General features: G+C 39.7%; 1 protein-coding gene across 7 annotated transcripts; it reads left to right on the top strand.

Annotated features, from left to right (window-relative positions):
- Positions 1–9,522: 9,522 nt before the first annotated feature.
- On the top strand, positions 9,523–12,248 carry LOC122314786 (uncharacterized protein C24B11.05-like). 7 transcript variants are annotated; one of them, XM_043130373.1, is made up of 9 exons: positions 9,523–9,646; positions 9,865–9,930; positions 10,329–10,407; positions 10,656–10,721; positions 10,804–10,901; positions 10,982–11,110; positions 11,191–11,478; positions 11,585–11,650; positions 11,977–12,248. In XM_043130373.1, exons 3-9 carry the CDS (start codon positions 10,356–10,358, stop codon positions 12,127–12,129), a joined length of 852 nt encoding a protein of 283 aa, XP_042986307.1. In that variant the 5' UTR covers positions 9,523–9,646; positions 9,865–9,930; positions 10,329–10,355; the 3' UTR covers positions 12,130–12,248. The 7 variants fall into 7 exon arrangements, with proteins under 7 accessions (XP_042986307.1, XP_042986304.1, XP_042986306.1 ...); XM_043130370.1 differs by having other exon boundaries at positions 10,342–10,407; XM_043130371.1 differs by having other exon boundaries at positions 9,631–9,646; positions 9,849–9,930; positions 10,342–10,407.
- The last annotated feature ends 8,802 nt before the right edge of the window (positions 12,249–21,050 follow it).

The following is a 21,050-nucleotide window of genomic DNA, read 5'->3' on the forward strand; positions in this document are numbered from 1 at the left end:
TCGTTCAAGGGAAACACAGGTAGAGAGTTTGCTCAAGTCTTGCTTTATAGATCGCTCGAGTGAACATTAGACAGAGAGTCTGTTTGAGGCCCGCTCAAGCGAATAAGCCAATGTTGTTGCCTTAGGGTTTTCACCTCGCTTCACATATACATACATATATATATATATTTATTTATATATTTATATAAATGAACAAAAGTAGTGTGAGCCTGTGAGGGCGTTTTAAGAGGGACAGATGATTTCTTCACAAAGAGGAAAGGGAGAGGAGCTAGAAAGGGAAAAATAGTGGGAGATTGAAAATTCTTGTTATCTCACTGTGTGTTGAAACTTCCCTCTAAATAAAATCTCCTGCAGCTCTATGAAAGTAGGCACGTTGCTAAACCACATAAATTTCTATGTCTTGTGTAATTGTTTGTTTTTCTTATTACCTATTATTTGTTTGTAGAATCATTGGTAAGAATCTGGAGGCCAGGTGCTTAATTTCCCAACAAATAGCATCAAAGCTTTAAGCACGGATTTGAGTAAAAACAATGGTTGTTGATGAAGTAAAGGCTAGAGATAAAGTAAATGTTGGAATCAAAAAGTTTGACTACATAGACTTTGGGTATTGGAGGATGTAGATGGAGTATTATCTTTACGGGATACGGTGCGTTTTACGTGAAACGCTCTGCTAGGGCTTCACGGGTTTTCTCTGTTCCGCTCACGTACCTTGCATGGCGGCCGTTGATGGCCAGCCTCCCATGGCTGGTCCTCCACAGTCGTTCGCCGACCTGGTTTAGTCCGTGCCCCAACCACTGCCAGAGGTGGTTGTTCCTTTCCGGCAACCAAAATACATCGACGGTGAGACTTTCTTCTCCTTTTCATCGGAAGAACTTGCTAAAACTGCAGAGCCTTTCAGATTTTCCATGGTGGTGAAGTTTCTTCGACAAAGGCCATCCCTTGATAGCATTCGTGCCTTCATACGAAGCCGCTGGGGTTTGTCCTCCTTGCCAGTCGTCTCTGCCATGCAACGCCGCAGAAATATTTTCATCTGCATGTCTAATGAACCTTATCGTCACAAGGCTTTGTCAAGGGAATCGTGTGATATAGAAGGAATCCCCTACCGTGCCTTTGCATGGTCTCCTGAGTTCGATGAAGACGTTGAGCCGCCGACTGTGCCTGTTTGGGTTTTTTTGCCAGGCCTTCCACCCAACTTCTACCACTCCTCCCTCTTAAAGATGCTCACGACACCAATCGGGAACTATATACGCAAAGATAATCCTACGAAGTGTGCTACCCGCACAGATGGAGTCTGGGTTTGTCTAGAAATCGATGCCTCTCAGCAGCCCATCTCTCATTTTTGGATTGGAATTCCTGGAATGCCAAGAAGCCGCAGGCAGGAGATCCTTTACGAGACTTTGCCGGCTTATTGCTTAAAGTGTCGATGCCAAGGTCATAACCAAAAAACTGTTGAAATGGAGGGGAAAAAAAACAAACGGTGAAAGGAGGAAAAGTCTGGAAACCGAAAGCTGAAAAACCGAGTGCCAATGAGGAGAACATCAATGGATGTTTACCGATTATAGTGGATGTGTCTCTTTCGGATAATATTGAGAAGAGGGTGGTGCCTTTTGCTGGTTTTGTGATTACTGAACAAGGTGAATCCAGTAAAGAACCTCAACAAAATCATTCCAATTTGGTTGCCGCTGAAGCTCTTCAGAGCTTGGACGATGTGCAGCAGATGCAAGAATATTCGAAGAAGACTGATTTGATGGAGGTTGTTCCCGTTTTGGTTGGTGAGACTCATTTGGTTGACTTCTTGCTAGACAGGAATGCCCATGTTGAAGCTAAGGGTCTAGGGACTACGTGCACTTCTACGTCTAGATTGTATGAGAAAAATCATGAAGGAATGCAGCCACACTCGGGTGCTGAAGCTTTGGGGTGTTCTTTGAACTCGATGGGTCTTGAACCCGTGGCCATTACTTTGGAACATGGCAAAACTGGGCCCATCTCGAAGGCTCAACCTGATCCAATCATTCTTGAAGAGCTTGACGAGGAAGACGTTGATGATATGGTCCATGATGGGCCGGCCATGGCCCCGGATGAAAGTGCACCAAACTGTGAGGAGATTGAACGTAATCAAACCTGCTCTGATGGTCAAGTTTGTTCAGATACCGACTCTAAATGGGCCTTGGAACATTTAGCTAAAAATAGCCTTGTGGTCTCAGACTCGGATATCCCTTCGGGTCTTAAACGGAATGGGAAAGGCATTAAAATAAGGGGTTCTTCCAGGGTTGTAAGCAAGCCCTCCCGTCTTAATTTATGAAGGTCTCTTATTTATATTGGAATGTTCGGGGTCTCGGAACGTCGAGAAAGCGTCTTAAGGATTTGGTAACGAAGTTTCACCCTAAACTTGTTGTTATTGCTGAGCCTATGGTTAGTATCTCTCGTTTAGATATGTGGCGTGATAGATTGCATTTCGATGGTTGTTGCTTTAATGTTGATAAAGGCGGCAAATTATGGTTTTTTTGGTCTCAAGATTTAAATCTTGTTGTTGAGAACATGGGTGATCAATTTTTGACTATTAGAATCACTAATCTGAATGATTTCCGTATTACTTTTGTCTATGCGAAATGTTCCTATTTGGAGCGTAGAAGACTGTGGGATTCTTTGATGGGGGTTAATATTCATCATCTTCCTTGGATGGTCATGGGTGATTTTAATATTATTAGAAATGACTCGGAGCGTAGAGGAGGTAGGCCAAGGTTGGCTTTGGCTATGGAGGAGTTTAACAGTTGGGTGGGCTCTTGTGGGCTTCTTGACATGCCCTCCTGTGGAAATTCTCTTTCTTGGTGTAATGGTCATTCTGGTAGATCACGACACTGGGCTCGTCTTGATCGTTGTATTTTCAACACAGCGGCTCTCGATGCTTTTCCTGGTGCTAATATGGAATACTTGGCACGCACTTCTTCTGATCATGCGCCGATGGCAGTCTCGTTGGAGAATCAGCTTATTCGATATGGTTTTCCTTCCTTTAAATTTCAGCAAATGTGGGTTTCTCATGCTCAGTTTTTCGATTGTGTCTCGCACTCTTGGAATGTTGATGATGTTGGGGAATCTCGTTTGTATATGCTTGTTACTAAACTTAAACGTCTTAAAATGGCTTTGAGAACTTGGAACAATCATATCTTTGGTAAAACTGCCTCCCACATAGCGGCTCTTGAGGATCGTATAAAGGACTTGGAGGTAAGTTTACAATTTGAATATGCTGAAGACATGGAGGATGATCTTGTTGCCTCCCAGTTGGAGCTATCAGTCTGGTTGAACAAGGAAGAACAACGCCTTGCCCAACAAGCCAAACAACGTTGGATTCAGAAGGGTGAAGCAAATTCTGCTTTCTTCCGTGCTGTCAGTCGTCGTAATCACAAAGAGGTTAAAACGATGCAGCTCGAGGATGGTTCTATTCTCTCCTCACCTGAACAAATACACGACGGGGCTATCTCTTATTTTTCTAATTTCTTGAAAGCAGGTAACAGTCGTGATGATCCTAATCTGGGGGACCTAGTTCAACCGATTATTTCACAAGATGACAACGACCTCCTTTCTTGTGTTCCTTTGTCTCAAGAAGTCTATGATGCTCTTTGCTTCATTCCGGAAGATAGTAGCCCGGGTCCTGATGGTTTTGGATCGGGTTTCTATCGATTTATTTGGCACATTGTGGGTACCGATGTTGTCGCTGTTGTCTCAGAGTTTTTTCAAGGTATGGCTCTCCCTCGGTTTTTCAATGCTACTCATCTGGTTTTAATCCCAAAAGTTGAAAATCTGACGAGTTTTGATAAGTTTAGACCGATTAGCTTGTGCAATGTTTTCTACAAAATTTGCACTAAAATCTTGGTTAATCGCTTATCCCCTCTGCTTGCTAAGTTTATTTCTCCTGATCAAGGAGCCTTTCTCTAGGGCCGTAGCATCTTTGATAACATTAGCCTGGCTCAAGAGATGATTCACTCTATTAATAAACCTGTCTATGGTGGGAATGTTGTCTTGAAGATTGACATGGTGAAGGCCTTCGATAGTGTAGACTGGTCCTTTCTTTTGCAGGTTCTTAAAGCTTTCGGTTTCTCAGCTTTTTTCTGTAAGTTGATTCGTCAATGCATCACAAATCCTTGGTTCTTCGTGGTCATGAACAGAGTTCCCAAAGGTTTCTTCAAAGGTGGTCGTGGGCTTCGTCAAGGTGACCCTATCTCTCCCTATCTCTTCATTCTTGTGGAAGACATTTTCTCCAGGATGATTAATAAACAGATCCATATGGGCAAGATCATTCCGTTTCACCACCCGCGAGGCTCCCCTATTATCTCACATCTGCTTTATGCGGATGACATAGTCCTGTTTTGTAATGGGGGAAAGGCTTCTTTGAAAGCTATTACTGCTGTGTTGAAGACTTATGAAAAGTGGTTAGGGCAAGTTGTGAACATAAATAAATCCCATATTTTTTTCTCTACTCAGATCTCTGCATCTAGGCGTCGGGCCCTCCTTCGTTTCATTGGTTTTACGGAAGGAAGTTTTCCTTTTAAATATCTGGGAGTTCCTATTATCACAGGTAGACTGAAGATTGCTCACTTTGATGACTTAATTGCTAAAGTTCAGTCTAAATTGGAGGGTTGGCAGGCCAAATTGTTATCTAGTGGGGCGCGTTTGACTCTCATTAAACATGTTCTTCAAAGTATTCACGTGCACAGCCTTTCTATCTTAAGAACTCCTAAAGCCGTGATTGAGAAAATTCATAGAATCATCAGTACCTTCTTCTGGGGTGTTAAAGATGGTAAGCCTAAGAAAAAATGGCGCTCTTGGGTAGATATTTGTAAGCTTGTCTCGGAAGGCGGTCTGGGCCTTCGTAACCTTCAAGACGTCCAGTCTTCTCTTCACATGAAGTTAGCCTGGAACCTTCTACAAGGTACTTCTCTCTGGTCTAAGTTTTTCCATGCTAAATATATTGGTGATAAACATATTTCTGTGGTGGATCATAAGAAAGGGTCTCTTTTCTGGAAGATGATATTGAACAGTATTCCTTTAGTGCAAGCTAATTCTAAATGGAAAGTTCGGGAGGGTAATGTTCTCTTTTGGCATGATCATTGGGCTGATGATGCTCCTCTTTGTGATAATATTCTGATTTTTGATATGCCAAATCTTAAATTGGAGGATTGTAAAGCTGGGTTGGGTTGGAATATGGATTTGTTTACTCGGTTGGTTAGTCACCACAAAGCCGAGGATCTTATTTTGCAACTGGGTCGGATTAAAAACGGGAAGGATTTATTGATTTGGCTTCCTAAAGCAGATGGGCTCTTCTCTACTAAAAGCGCGTGGAATTGTATTCGTATAAGAGCTCCTGTTTTCCCTTGGGCTAATTGGGTCTGGCATTCCGCTCTTCCAAATAATATTTCGATTACTATGTGGAAGGCCATTCATAATTGTCTTCCTGTGGATGACAAAATCCGTAATCTTGGTATTTCTATTGTTTCTCGTTGCGATTGTTGCTCTAATTCCAAGTATGAAGATCTCAATCATTGTCTTGCTAGAGGAGATTTTGCTGAAAAAATTTGGCGTATTTGTTCTGTTGTTCTTGGAATTCCTTGAATGGAAGGTAGTTCTTGGAAACAGAGGGTGGAGTGCTGGTATAGGCGGGCAAAAAATTCTAATCGCCCGGGTCAATTGCTGGGTCTTCTTCCGGCTATCATTACTTGGCGTTTATGGAGACGTCGCTGTAAAGCCCGAATGGAAGGCTTGATGGAATCGGTCCAACAGGTTTGGTGTTTTATTAAATATTGGGTCTCTTGGATCGGGTTAAAGCTTAAGGATGTCAACTTGCTCTCTCGACGTGACGAAGGTGTCTTGCACTGCTTTAATATGCCTTTAAATGTTACGAGGAAAGAGTTTATTATTCCAGTCAAGTGGAAGCTTCCTAAGCCAGGTTGGGTCAAACTGAATGTTGATGGCTCTTCTCTAGGCAATCCAGGCCCTTCGGGTGCAGGAGGCATCATTCGTGATGATAACGACAATTTTCTTTGCGGGTTTGCAGCTGCCACTGGGCATAATTCCAACAACCATGCAGAACTGATGGGTTTACTTCATGGGCTTCGACATATAGGCCTGCTGGGTGTCTCATCTGTGGAAATCGAACTTGACTCCATGCTTGTGCTTAACTGGTTGAGGACTCAGAGATGTGGCTTGTGATACATGGAAGATTATTGGGATGAGATCCAGAGTCGTCTTGCCGGGCTTAATGTTTCTCTTGTTCATTGGTATAGAGAATGTAACTCAGTTGCGGATGGGCTTGTTAAAATGGGTGCTAAGGGCCATACCCTCTCATGGTTTTCTTTATCTAATCTACCTGCTACCATAAGAGGCAATATTCGGCTGGACAAATGGGGTCTTCCCTACATTCGGAAAATCTAAAGACGATGTTAATGGGCTTTGATCGATGGTTTTTATCTTCAGGTTTGTCTTTTTCTTTACACTCTATTTTTTTTCTTTCTTACTTTTTGTCTGTGCAGGTTGTGGTTCTGCGTCTTTTTTATGTTTTTTTTGCTTTGTGGTTGTGGTTTCTTTCATGGTTTTTTTAGCTTGGGTTTTGGTTTTATTTGTAGCCCCGAGGCCATGGGTTGTAACCACGGTATTCCTCCGCCACAAGTGAGGGCTTATTAATAAAATTGGGACGGGGCTGCTATGTGGGTGGCTACCGGCTCTTCTTAAAAAAAAAAAAAAAAAAAAAAAAAAAAAAAAAAAAAAAAAGGCTCCACTTTGCTCTGTTGGGAAAGAAACCAGACAACGTGGAGGATGCTGATTGGAACCTATTAGAATGACTAATTTTGGGAGTTATTCGGCTAACCTTGTTGAAATCAGTTGCACATAATATTATCAAGAAAAATACCACAGTGGATCTTATGGCGGCTTTTGTAAGGTATGTATGAAAAGCTATACGCGAATAACAACAAGCATATGATAAAGAAGCTGTTCAACCTCAAGATGGAAAAAAGTACGTTGGTTGCTCAACATGTAAATGATTTCAACACTATCACAAATCAATTTTTGTTAGATTGATTTTGAGGGTGAGATTCAAACATTGATTCTAGTAGCAGCATTGCCGAATAGTTGGGAGACCATAAGAATAACTATAAGTAATTTTGTCGGGAAGATGAAACTGAAATATGATGACTTTTGAGATCTAATTCTTGTTGAAAAAGTGCATAAAAGAGATTCTAGCTAGATCTTGGGTTTGGACAGAGAGTTCGCTTGAGTGAATAATTCAAAGTTGCGGCCTTAAGATTTTTACCGAGTCGCACACACACACATATGTTTAAAAAGGCACAGAAGTAGTGTGATGCGAGTTTGAGAGGGACGGGTGATTTCTTCACAAAGAGGAAAGGGAGAAGCGCTAAAGAGAGGGAGAAATAGTGGGAGAGTGAAAATTCTTGAATTCTCACTATGTATTGCAAACTTTCCTCGTAATAAAAATCCTTGCATGCAACTCCATGGACGGGACGTAGGCATGAATATTACCAAACCACGTAAATCTTTATATTTTGTATGATTGTTTATTTTTCTTATTACATGTTATTTGTGTGTAGCATCGTTGGTAACTGGGGGTGATTAATTTCCCAACACCATGAACCCGGCCACCATAGTCCCTAATCTGATGGGTTCATGTGCTGTTCTGCTCAAGGGTCCTTAAAACATGCTTGTTTATTTTATAAAACGAAGTTTAACAAAAATAATTCTATGAAGCTTACATTTCAACCAGGGAAGAGAACGCGCGAGAGACCAAGTGCAGAAGCTACTCATGAGCTTTCAAAGCATGCGCAGTGCCTTCCGGTAAACTTTTTGAGTGAGGAAGTTTTGAATTGTAAAAAATGTGAAAATTTTGGTACTGATATTGTAATTAATCAAAAAAATTATTTATAAGTTATGTTTATTTATAACTTGTTAGATGTTATCTATTTATTAACACGTTACTCATGATATCAAAGTATATCACATTAGTCTAAAAATAAAATAAAATAAAAAATAATGTTTGACCTTTTTGTAAAACTGCCATGGTCTCGGAATAAATTATATGTTTACTCACTAATTTAGAAGTAGCAAAAATTTTTACACACTATATGCGTAAGAGTAATACTATATATAGTCGCAGAGTATATAAGTACTATATAGTTATTTTAAAAAAGAGTAAAATCTACTATTAAAAAATTAATTTTTTTTATGTAGATTTCGTATTTATTCACTTTTTTTAAAATAAATATGCGGCACTTACATAGTAATTACGATTACAACTATCATTTATCTTTGCACACTATAAGCATAGCTAACATTCTATCATCAAGCATGTTAAAGAACTATATATATAATACAAGTAATTTGATTGGCTTCTAAGAGGTCAAGATCATGAGGGAAATTATTACAAGTTGCCTCGGTGATAAATCTGTTACAGGTTGATGAAGAAAGAAACCAGCTTGCAGGATCAGTTTTACCCAAATTTTTTATCTTGAATGATAAAGCAGGGAGAAAAAAGATAGGTATCAGAGCTCAAATGAATAGTACAAGCAATATCTAATGCTGATGATCGAGTTCTTCCGTGGACTTTCAGTTCATCATTCACTACAAATGTACGTGTCGATGAGAATGCAACGAAAGAGTAGCATCTGTACGCTGAACTTTTGTGAAATTCAAGTTCCGTGACAAAAGGGTAGGCTCTAATAATATCAAGAAGGCGTGCAAATAGAATTTAGACGCCTTAATTTCGAATCTTTGCTGGTTGCCAACACTGTCCATTAATATAAAGAGCATCTTGTTCCGGCGAAACGAATTTTCTCGTTCTAACATCAACTTTCCACCTTAAGTACTACACTTGCCAACCTGCAACTGAATGGATGATCATTATTCGACTTTGCAGTTGACGCAAGCTCTGGTTCATGGCCACGTTAAAAGGGAAACATATATATAAATATATATGCAATGCAGCCGACTTGATTAATATTGCAAAAAGATCACAGGATATCTCAAGAGGTCCGATGCTATATATGTATATTATTATGCAGAATATTATCATATCCTCTATCAGAATATAATATATATTACAGCTATTTGATACTTTTATGATCCATTATTCCTTAGTAAAAAGAATAATCCTCATCTTTAATACCCCACTTATAGGTAATCTCACCCACATATCCATGATTCCAAGATAGCCCGCCAGGCGGAAAGTATTCGCATGCAGTCCTTTCACAAACATTTACAGCTCCGTATCTTTTGTTATATATGGCTCACCAAGCGTGATTAATTATATATGCCTTGGAAAATTAAACCAACTCCATGTATGGGTGTGTTGTGATGAGAGATCTCTCATATCATGCAATATATAAATATATATATATATTTATATATATATAAATGACGAAAATGATGGGTAACAGAAAGCAACATGACTCTCATACAATGTGTACCAAAGAATTAAAGATAAATATGCTTAACACCTCAGACATGATCGCATGCGTCACTTCTCGCATTCCTCGTTCAGATCGGTGGGGCATCATATACTGTACATATGTATAAATAAGCCCTCTTTGTCAATGTTGGATAACGTGTGATCAGAGCAGTTAAATCTTTCTACTATTTGAAGGTACCAAAGATATATTATGCTTTCTATTCCTAATTTATTTAGTGTATATACATATGCACATATTTGTTTCCTTCTATGTATACAGTAGTGCGTTAAGAGTATTTCTGTGTTTGTGGCTAACATTGATGGATTTACATTGCTTTCATCATAATTTCCATGAAAATTGCTGAATATGTTGTCCTTTCAAATCTGGGCTCATTAGATTATCAATTATTTAGATTGGAAGCTTTGAGCCTTGAACCTGTTATATGCTCTTTCATTGCATTTCTTGAAAGGTTCATCAGGTATTTCTCTCTCTTCTTCTCATCAAATTTGGTTTGTTTCCTTCTGAACTGGTTTTTAATCATAGACCTCTTCCCCCATCTTCTCCTTTCTTGTCATAGGTTTTTGCTTTCATGGTGAATCCTATCGTGGACTAGATCAAAAGTTCATGATACTCCAATATATGAGATGATAAACGTAAATAATTAAATGATGGATATAGTTTTTAGATGGCCGCATTTTCATCACTGCAAGGATTGTTAGATGTTTATATGATAAGATTAGACTGTTTTCCCTTACCTTAATTAGAGTTTATAAATTCTGATTCTCCTCTTTGCTTATGTGAGGGAAAGACAGCTTGATTGAGTAGAATTTTCTAAACAGATTCCTCTAATCAGTCTTCTGCAATCTTATGAAATAGAAAATTCTTGCAGATACAGTCTTGAAGATGGATTCTGTTCGGAGGTCCAAATCAGCTAAATATGAGTGCTTGCTTTTTGGTATGGCAACTTTAATCTAGTCAGTTTAATTATGTTCTATGCAGAATAAAGGTCGCATGGCTTTAATGGATGTCTCCATTTGTGTGTAAGCAAATTTTAATGTTTTGATCAATCAATTAAATAAGAGATTGGAAAATTTGAAATAACAAGGCATCCATCACCATTTAAAGTTGATAAAAAATCCTTTAAGATGATGAAGTTTGCTTGGAAATTTTAATAACTAAGTGTGTACCAAACATGTTCTGCAGATATGGATGATACTCTGTACCCCATGAGCTCAGGTATCAACTTGGCTTGTCGCAAGAACATAGAAGGTATGACTGTCAACAGATATTAGGATGATGGTGGTGGTGTTATCATTACAAAGATAATAAAATTGAGCTTTTAAAATTGCAGGGTTCATGTTGCAGCATTTGCACATGGAAGAAACTGAAGTACCAAGGTTGTGCTTCGATTTGTACAAGGAATACGGGACAACAATGGCGGGTCTAAAGGTAAAAATACAAAGACATGAATTCTAATTATAAGTTCTTCATGGCCGATATATTCATAAGTTTTACTCTTTCCTAACCAGCAGGCTCTTGGTTACGAGTTTGACAACGATGAGTTTCATGCTTATGTCCATGGAAGACTACCCTACGATGTCCTCAAGCCCGATCCAACTTTAAGGAACCTTCTACTCTCTATGCCACAGCGCAAACTTGTACGTATAAATCATATCTGTTCATGAAAAATACTGCAAAGAAATTGGTGATTCTAAGGCTATTTTCCGCTGCTTTTCAGATATTCACTAACGCAGACAAAGCACATGCAGCTCAAGTTCTGAGCAGGTTGGGTTTGGAAGATTGTTTTGAAGGCATCATATGCTTTGAAACTCTTAACCCTCCCCTTGAACCAGTTTCTAATTGCATGGATATGCCAGATGGTGATGATGCCGAAATCACAGCTGGCGCAAAGGCCAATGTTCCTGATTGTGCAAATCTCAGCTCTTATTCACGAGTTCTCTGCAAACCCTCTGTGGAAGCCATTGAAGCTGCTATTCAAATTGCAAATATTGACCCCAAAAAAACTGTAATATTCAAAACACATCTCATTTCTTTGAAAACTATTGATCTTACTTCGTGATTTAAAACATCGTCGGAGTGAGTGATGGAGGTCTTTTTTTGTCATTTCTCAGATTTTCTTCGATGACAGTGCTCGAAACATTTTGAGTGGGAAAGCAGCCGGACTTCATACCGTTATCGTAAGCCCTATGCTCGGTTTTTATTTGTAAAAGACCGTTACATATCATACCTTCGAAACTCTAAAGCAAGGATAACATGATATATATTATATATATATATATATATATTGTATTATATATATATTAAATAAAATTTGATGTCATCTATACTTTTGCGTACTATTTACATACTTCACTAATGTGATTGACTGTATTACATAGCATCACTCCTGATTGATTGTGAAATGAGTTTTAAATATAGTTATAAAAGAGTTTAGTAGTATCATTACTCGAGAAATAGAATAAATATTTTTTCATATTTAATCAAAGCAAGATTATTGGTACAGGTGGGGAGCTCAACACTGGTGCCTGGTGCAGATCATGCCTTGACTAGCATCCACAATATCAAAGAAGCACTACCTAAGATATGGGAAGGTAAAGAAGAACAGATTGAGCAAGTTATTCAGCCCGGTGCTGTTCCAACCGTTGTTCTGGCTTAGTTTTCACCTTAGCCATACATTTATGTATACCTTCTCATACAAAATTGTAGAATAAAGTGTATGCGGAATGCCTATGTTAAGCTTATTCAATTATCATTAAAGGATAAAGATTACAAAAATCGTAGTCCCCGAGTTGCTATTTCTTTCTGAGCAAGACATATTCTCCAACTTGGCATCCCATAATGGCCTGTGAACTGCCTACAAACTTATGTGACAAACTTCTTAATGATAATACGCGCTCTCCCAACGCTAGCTCATTGAAAATCGTCAGAATTTTCCTCACCCAAAACTAACAATATCTGATGTACGGGATTATTGGCTAAATCATTTGCACAATAAACATAAAAGGCACTAGGAAAAAGAGAGAGAAACCACGGGACAAATCAATTAACAGCTGAATCAACCATCTATAGGGGGCTCTCCTCAATTGACGTTGTGCATGGCACCCAAGGAGTATATGACCTGCTAGTCTCCTGGGATTCCAGTTTTCTCACAACATCTATTCCATCAATAAGATGTCCAAACATAACACGTCGATTGTCCAGATAAAGAAAATTCAGGACATTTTCAATTAGGTGTTTCAGCCATAGAGAACCAACACTACCACAGGATTTCTGTATAACTATTTATATTTCCTCTGAAACATGGAAGTTATAAATGGGCCAGACCTGATCAGCACTGTAAACATCTGCCTAATAAAAGGCAATGGATTCAGTTAAAAGCCCATATCTTTTGACCTGAAATGAACACAGTTAAAAGATAATAAATAAAACTCATGAAACTTTTTTAGTAACTCGACTGTCTCGCTCAGGTGTAATGTTGGTTGGGTTCAGGCCATAACCTCAGCTTCCACCTTTTAGTATTTTGATATTTGCAAGTAAGGGTCATGCCTCCTGAGAAGTCTCAAGGAGAAATGCCAATATTGAACCTTTAGCTGGTGATTGTGCCTATTCTTTCTATTGGTATGTTACACATGCATCCAATGGGTCTTAAACCTACAATCTCACCTTCACCCATAAGAGTTGGGTAGGGGAGATACTATTTGAGTATATTTTCATTTTCCAATGGTTCATTAGCTAATTTGTAAAGCACCATGCCACCACATTAACGTTGCCATAGGATGTCATGAATTAGGGGTCAAAAACATTTCCAAGTTACCAAAAGACATTCTCATCTTGAAATATTTTGGGAACAACATCTCCAGATAGGCCAATTACAATTCTACCTACAGCCACAGGTTCAAGACGATTTCTACATCAAAGAAGCACTTTGTTGTCACTTTGGCCTGCAGCTCTAGATCCTAAAGTAACATACCCAATATATGATAGTGAAACCAGATTACCGACTACAACTATAATAGCTACAATGATTACGGGAAATATTCCTTGACACAAAAAGCCATAGAATGAGTTAAAGAGTTTTAATTTAATGATTAGATTCGTTTGTTCCAGTATACATTAACCTTTTGGATAATTGATGATTTAACATGCATCAAAGCTATTCCAGGAAACGGGCTGAGACCACACGGGAAGGTGAGCGTTAAGATTCTAATGAAATTGATTAGTAAGAAGATACTAATGAAATTGATTAGTAAGAAGATAGTATTATAATGCATATGCTTATCAGCGGACATGTACTACGGTCTGTGTCATGAAATTTTTGGTCTCTATTGAAGGAAACTCCGTCTTCCATTTTTTAAGACAGCAATCGAGACTCTCATTAGCAATTACTGCAGGTACAGTGACTAAATAAGGCACTTACAGTTGCCATTGAGTTGCAAACCATTCTTTGAAACTTAATTGAAGGTGTTCTTGCAACTTAAAATGTGGCATACGCACATTAGAGAAGCCTTGACTATGAATACCCTGAAAACTCAGACAATGCCCGGATTAGTCACAGAGAGAACAAAGATGATTAATGGTAAGAGCCCTTACCTTGTATGCATTGTTGTGGAAATTGAAATAAAAAGAAATACAAAAAAAGGGGGGGGGGGGGGGGGGGGGGGGGCAAGGAATTGGATTTAACATGGCATGATTGAATATTAGTTAGTAGTTATAAATACCAAAACTTCAATGCAATGTTAGTTGATAATACGGGCATGCGGAAAACAACCCAGGTAGGGGACTGCTCAATTATCAACCCAAGCAGTTGATAATTTCATGAACAATATTGACGATAATCAAGTCTTTACACCAACGGCTACAAAACCAAACATGGAAACTAAGGCAACTCAACCTCAATCTTACCAAGACCAAAGACAGCAGATCACACCAACGGACACAAAAGCTATACAAGGAAACAATACTCAACGGCTACAATCCTAATATAGAAACTGAGACCTAATTTCCTCTCTAAATTCCAATTGTATAATGCCTAGTCTTTTCTACACCTTTGTATGTTATCTATATAAATGAAATGGCTCTCTAAAATGCTCTCACGCTTGATGAGACATTGTGTCGAACAGTTTGCATTCAACTGTCTTTATGGTAATCAGAGCCTTGTGAGAGCAAGAGAGTCTTCCTCCCATGGCAGCTATTTCCCTATCTGTCAACAATTTTGTCACTCTCCGATTGAATCAGGGAAATTATCCCTTATGGAGAGAACAAGTAGTGGCCTTGGCCGAGAGCCAAGACCTCATGAATCATCTCAACAATTCTGTCCCTCCCCCTCAATTCGTGCCCCTTGATGACCCAACAACCACCACACAGCCTCAAATTAGTTCTACTTACCTCCAATGGCGAAAAGAAGATTGACTGCTTCGTGGGTGGATTATCAGCACTCTATCCGAAGAATCGCTTGGCTTGGTTGTTGGTCTTGATTCGGCTTATCAAGTGTGGCATGCTCTTCAAGAGGCTTATGCTCAAGATTCACAAGAAAGGGAGTTCCAACTCACCCAACAATTAACATACATGCGGAAAGAGGAATCAGTTTCCCTTCAGGTACATCTCAAAAACTTTAAATCTGTTTGTGATAATCTTGCAGCAATTGGACGCCCTGTGAGTGATAAACTCAAAGTCTTTGCCCTCCTCAATGGTCTCGGTCCGAAGTATGAACCCTTCACCACCACCATGCTCAAGCCTCCGATGCCTTCCTACTCTGAAGTGGTGCCGTTGCTGCAAGGATTTGAGACTCGAACCCAGCTGCACGAGATGTACACGGCACAACAGAGTGCCTTTCATGCGCAGCAAACTGCACTTTTTGGCCATTCAACGGGTCAACATCGAGGAAGAGGAAAGTCCTGGTCTTCCCGTGGACGTGGCTTCTCTCAAGCCACACAAGTGGCACGGCAAACTCCTCAGCCCAGTGGGCCCAGTGGGCCAAAACCTTTTCCGGCTCAAAATACACGGGCTGAACGTGACCCTAACCGTATACCCACTTGTCAAATATGTGGGAAACAAGGCCATACTGCGATTAAATGTTGGCACCGGTTTGATCATGCTCTCCAACCTGATGATATACCCCAAGCATTGGCTGCCCTGACACTTGAAAATAATATTCATGATGCTGAGTGGACAGTTGATACCGGTGCTTCTGCCCACATGACAGGTAATTCAGGTATGCTTTCAAATTTACGTCAATATCTTGGTCATGATGCTGTTCTAATTGGTGATGGTAGTCTCCACACAATAACTCATATTGGCGACACAATTATTCAATCTGGTCATTCTTTTATTAAATTGAAAGATGTTCTACTTGTTCCGGACTTAGCAAAAAATTTATTATCTATCAGTCAATTAACCTCAGATTATCCTTATAATTGTGACTTTTCTGGTGTTGGTTTTTCTATTAAGGAAAGGGCGACCAACCGCACATTACTGACCGGCCGACGGAAGGGTAATTTATATGTGTTGTCCCCACCCCTTGAGGCACACTTCTCGAACCGCTTTCGCACTGTTTCTGAGGAAGTGTGGCATCAACGGTTGGGACATCCTCAAGCCTCTACTCTTCAAGCTTTACATTCTAAAGGTCTTATTTCAATTATTGGAAAAAATAAAACCAACTCTATTTGTGAGAGTTGTCAATTAGGAAAAATGAGTAAACTTCCTTTTTTACAATCTTCTAACAATATTTTTCATGTATTTGATAAAATTTATTGCGACTTATGGGGACCCGCTCCTATTTTATCTGTTGGTAAATTTCAATATTATGCATGTTTTGTTGATGCTTTCACTAAGTATATGTGGTTTATTCCTTTACGCAAAAAATCTGATTTTTTTAATGCTTTTATCTTATTTGAAAAATTAATTGAACGACAATTCAACAAAAAAATTAAAGTTTTTCAAACCGATGGTGGTGGTGAATTCACTAATCATCAACTAAACATGCATCTTCAAAACCAAGGCATTATCCATCAATATTCATGCCCTCACACTCCTGAGCAAAATGGTTTAGTTGAACGACGGCATCGTACCATTCGTGAACTAGGTATGACCTTACTTTTTCAAAGTGGAGTTCCTAAACGTTTTTGGGTCGAAGCTTTTTCAACTGCTGTTTTTTTAATAAATCGTCTTCCATCTACTACTTTGGAATTGGAATCTCCATTTTTCTTACTCTATGGCCATCAACCTGACTATACCTCTCTTCGAATTTTTGGCTCAAAATGTTATCCCTATACTTGGGATACTAAACAAAACAAGTTTGAACCCAAAACCCTTCCTTGTATTTTTATGGGCTATAGTGACAAACATCAAGGTTATAAATGTTATCATCCTATCTCTCGTCGTACTTTCATTTCACGACATGTTGTTTTTGATGAGTCCTCTTTTCCTTACAAACAACCTGGAAATCTTCATCTTCCTTCTCCTAACAATCAAATTTTATCTACCTTTATTGATTGGCGTACTACTAATCCTATGGATGGTTCTAGTGCTTCCCCTATGCAGGTACCACTATCACCACCTACTCCCACCTCACACGAGATTGATCATATCCCTATTCCACCCTTGCCCTTTATACCCGAGGCACCTCCTATTCCTACACCAAACCCTCCACCCTCCCCTACTCATACACCTAACTCCCCCCCTCCTCCTCACCTCATGGTAACCCGATCTCAAGTTGGGATCCGCAAACCTAATCCCAAGTATGCCCACTATCACTCCCTAATTGAAATTCCCAATGAACCCAAGACTGTCCGTTCCGCTCTTAAACATCCCGGTTGGACCCAAGCAATGAAGGAGGAAATTTAGGCACTTCATGCAAACAACACTTGGACTCTTGTCCCTCACCAACCACACATGGATGTTATTGGATGCAAGTGGATCTTCAAAACAAAACTCAAGGCAGATGGTTCCTTAGATCGTCTTAAAGCTCGCCTTGTAGCCAAGGGCTTCCACCAAATTGATGGCATAAATTACACTGAGACCTTCTCTCCTGTCATTAAACCATGCACTATACGGCTTGTCCTCAGCCTTGCTCTTGTTCATAATTGGGATATTCGTCAGCTCGATGTCAAGAATGCATTTCTCCATGGTGATCTCCAAGAAGACGTGTTTATGGAACAACCTCCAGGTTTTATCCATCCGACTCTTAACTCTCATGTGTGCAAATTAAATAAAGCTTTATATGGGTTAAAACAAGCACCTCGTGCTTGGTTTGATAAATTTAGTAATTTTTTAATTGCTTATGGTTTTACTTGTAGTTCTGCTGATCCCTCCCTTTTTATTTACATTTCATCTCTAAGCACAATTTACTTACTACTTTATGTCGATGATATCATTCTCACGGGTTCCGACCCCACACACCTTACTACTTTTATTCATGTTCTTGGGCAACAATTTGCAATGAAAGATCTTGGTCCTTTGCATTATTTTTTGGGTGTTCAAGTGACTCGCAATTCAGATGGCCTTACACTATCTCAGGCTAAGTATGCCCTTGAAATTTTGGATCGTGCTCAAATGAAAGATTGTAAACTTATGGGTACACCTATGATGCCAAAAACTAAAGGACTCACAAGTGATGTTCCCTTTCCTGATCCGGCTCACTATCGTAGCATTGTTGGAGCCCTTCAATATCTCACTCTTACTCGCCCTGACTTGGCATTTAGTATTAATTTTGTATCTCAATTTTTGCACTCTCCCAGTATGGCTCATTACAAAATGGTAAAGCGTATCCTTCTTTATTTGCATGGTACTCTTGATACTAGCCTTCATTTTAGTTCACATTCTACATTAAACCTTTGTGCCTTTTCCGATGTAGATTGGGCAGGCTGTCCTCTTACTCGTCGCTCTACTACAGGCTATTGCATTTTCTTAGGAAGTAACTGCATTTCCTGGTCTGCCAAGAAACAAAATACAGTATCTCGATCAAGTTCTGAAGCAGAATATCGTGCGATGGCCAGCACCACTACAGAACTCACTTGGATTTCTTTTCTACTGCGCGACCTTGGTGTTACTCTCCCTTCAGCACCAATTCTTTTTTGCGACAATCTCAGTGCATTACACATGACAGCCAATCCTGTTTTCCATGCACGCAGCAAACATATTGAAATCGATTATCATTTCGTACGCGAGCGTGTTGCTTTAGGTCTCCTCCATACTCGACACATTCCAGCCTCTTCACAACTTGCGGATATTTTCACCAAGCCTCTTGGACGTCCTGCGCTTCAATCTTTACGGACCAAACTTGGCCTTATACTTCGGCTCAGTTTGCGGGGGACTATTGACAATAATCAAGTCTTTACACCAACGGCTACAAAACCAAACATGGAAACTAAGGCAACTCAACCTCAATCTTACCAAGACCAAAGACAGCAGATCACACCAACGGACACAAAAGCTATACAAGGAAACAATACTCAACGGCTACAATCCTAATATAGAAACTGAGACCTAATTTCCTCTCTAAATTCCAATTGTATAATGCCTAGTCTTTTCTACACCTTTGTATGTTATCTATATAAATGAAATGGCTCTCTAAAATGCTCTCACGCTTGGTGAGACATTGTGTCGAACAGTTTGCATTCAACTGTCTTTAAACAACCCTCGAGGAATGTTCTATAAACAAGAGTACATTGGCCACATCCATGCAGTGTAAATAGTATTACGAGAAATTTTATTTGCAGTCTCAGGTAAAGGATTGCGTATGCAAACTCATTGATGTATGGGGGTGAAAGAAAAAAAGAGTTAGTCTACATGCAGTCCCTATTTCTAAATAGGGACTGGTCATACAAGCCCATATAATTATATTTAAAAAAATTAAAATCACAATAATATCTTTTTCAAAATAATACTCTTTTTTTTTTACCCTCATTTATCAATAGGACTGCACACCTACTCAAAATTGTATAGGTTTGCATAAGCCGTCTCTATTTGGAAATTGCACGTAGGCTGCTAACTCTAATATTATATTACAATTATATGCATTTAAGAACTTGCCTAATACGTTTAAATTTTTGTCATTTGTTTTTCATTAACTTGATTTATTTTTTAATGTAATGGTTTTTTATTTTTTTACAAAATACAAAAAACAAGACAAAAACATTAGGGGGGAACTTGGGGTGGAGCCTTAGGCCGTTGCAGTGATCTTATCCTTAGGCCGGTCGACCTTCTATATAATACATGGTTAGTTGCTAGTTCTATGATCTATATTATCTTAGAGTTAGAGTATTATGTTATCTACAACTCGTAGATTTTAACCATAGAGGTAGGACTGTTCATCCGGACCGGGTAAAAACCCGGTCCGGACCGGAACCCGGATAACCGGATTTCCGGTTATGGGTTTCGGCCCGGATTTGATCCGAGCCGAAACCCGGATGTCTAAACCCGGGTGTACCTGGGCCGGGTACCGGGTTTTAAACCCGGGTTCCGGTTTAAAACCAGGTACCCGTGTTCCTACTCAGATTTGCAGCTCGTTACTGCTACAAACCCAGTGCATACTCCGGCCGGTGATAGCAACGCCGGCCATTTCCAACTGAATGTAACGGCCTCCTTCTTCCCTCGCCCTTGACTCACTGAGTCACCGCCACCGACCCTCCTCTCTCTTTGAAGCCGACGACGTTTTCAGCCCTAGAGCCTTCTTCACCCGGCTGGCCGCGGACGAAATCAGCTACCTCTGCAGCGAAGCCGAATGCGAGATCGCAGGAGCCCGTTCAGTTTCCTCCGACTGCGGGATGTAGGTCAACGGCCGCGTACCGGTGCCCCGACACGCAGCGACGAGGATCTCATAAGCATTTTGCGAGGATCTCATACGAAAGATTCGAGCCCAGGTCGTCGAACGGGGAGGGCAGGCCTTCGACCGGGTATACGTGTTTGCGCTTTTACTTTGAGATTTGAGAAGAGAAGGAATTTCTGTGCGAGAGAGAGAGAGAGAGAGAGAGAGAGAGAGAGTCGGTTGGGTATGAAGATGCAGTGAAAGAGATAGAGAGAGAGAGAGAGAGAGAGAGAGAAGTTGAAGTTTGGTGGAACCGGGTTCAACCCGGAATCCGGATTCCGGTTTTTTCAAAACCCGGATACATCCGGGTTTCAGACCGGGTCTGATCCGGATTAATCCGGTCCGGATTTCGGTCCGGATTTGAGATCCGGTTTCCGGTCCGGGTGTACCGGATTCCCGGGTTGGAACCCGGTTGAACAGGCCTACATAGAGGAATAATTTTCTTTATTTTTATATTTTGTCATCTTCAATCATTCATACTCAGGTTGCATTTAAATAGTGAGAATGTCTCGGATATTTTGTGACTAGTAATAAAACAGTAATAAAAAATTAATGATAAAACATTAAATAGTAATAAAAAGTAATGATAAAATAATAAATAATAGTTAAATATTTTTAGAATACTTTAATACCCAAACTAGCCCTTAAACTGATCAATAAAGATGACATTTTTTTTTCTCTTTTCTTGTGTATGCTGCCAACGATGATTAGTCCAAAGCTATCGTGTCCAGCTTGAATCAGAAACTGTTGTTTTCTGGGGTATATGAAATACT

Source organism: Carya illinoinensis, chromosome 7, assembly GCF_018687715.1.
Source record: "Carya illinoinensis cultivar Pawnee chromosome 7, C.illinoinensisPawnee_v1, whole genome shotgun sequence".
In the NCBI taxonomy this organism is placed as follows: domain Eukaryota; kingdom Viridiplantae; phylum Streptophyta; class Magnoliopsida; order Fagales; family Juglandaceae; genus Carya; species Carya illinoinensis.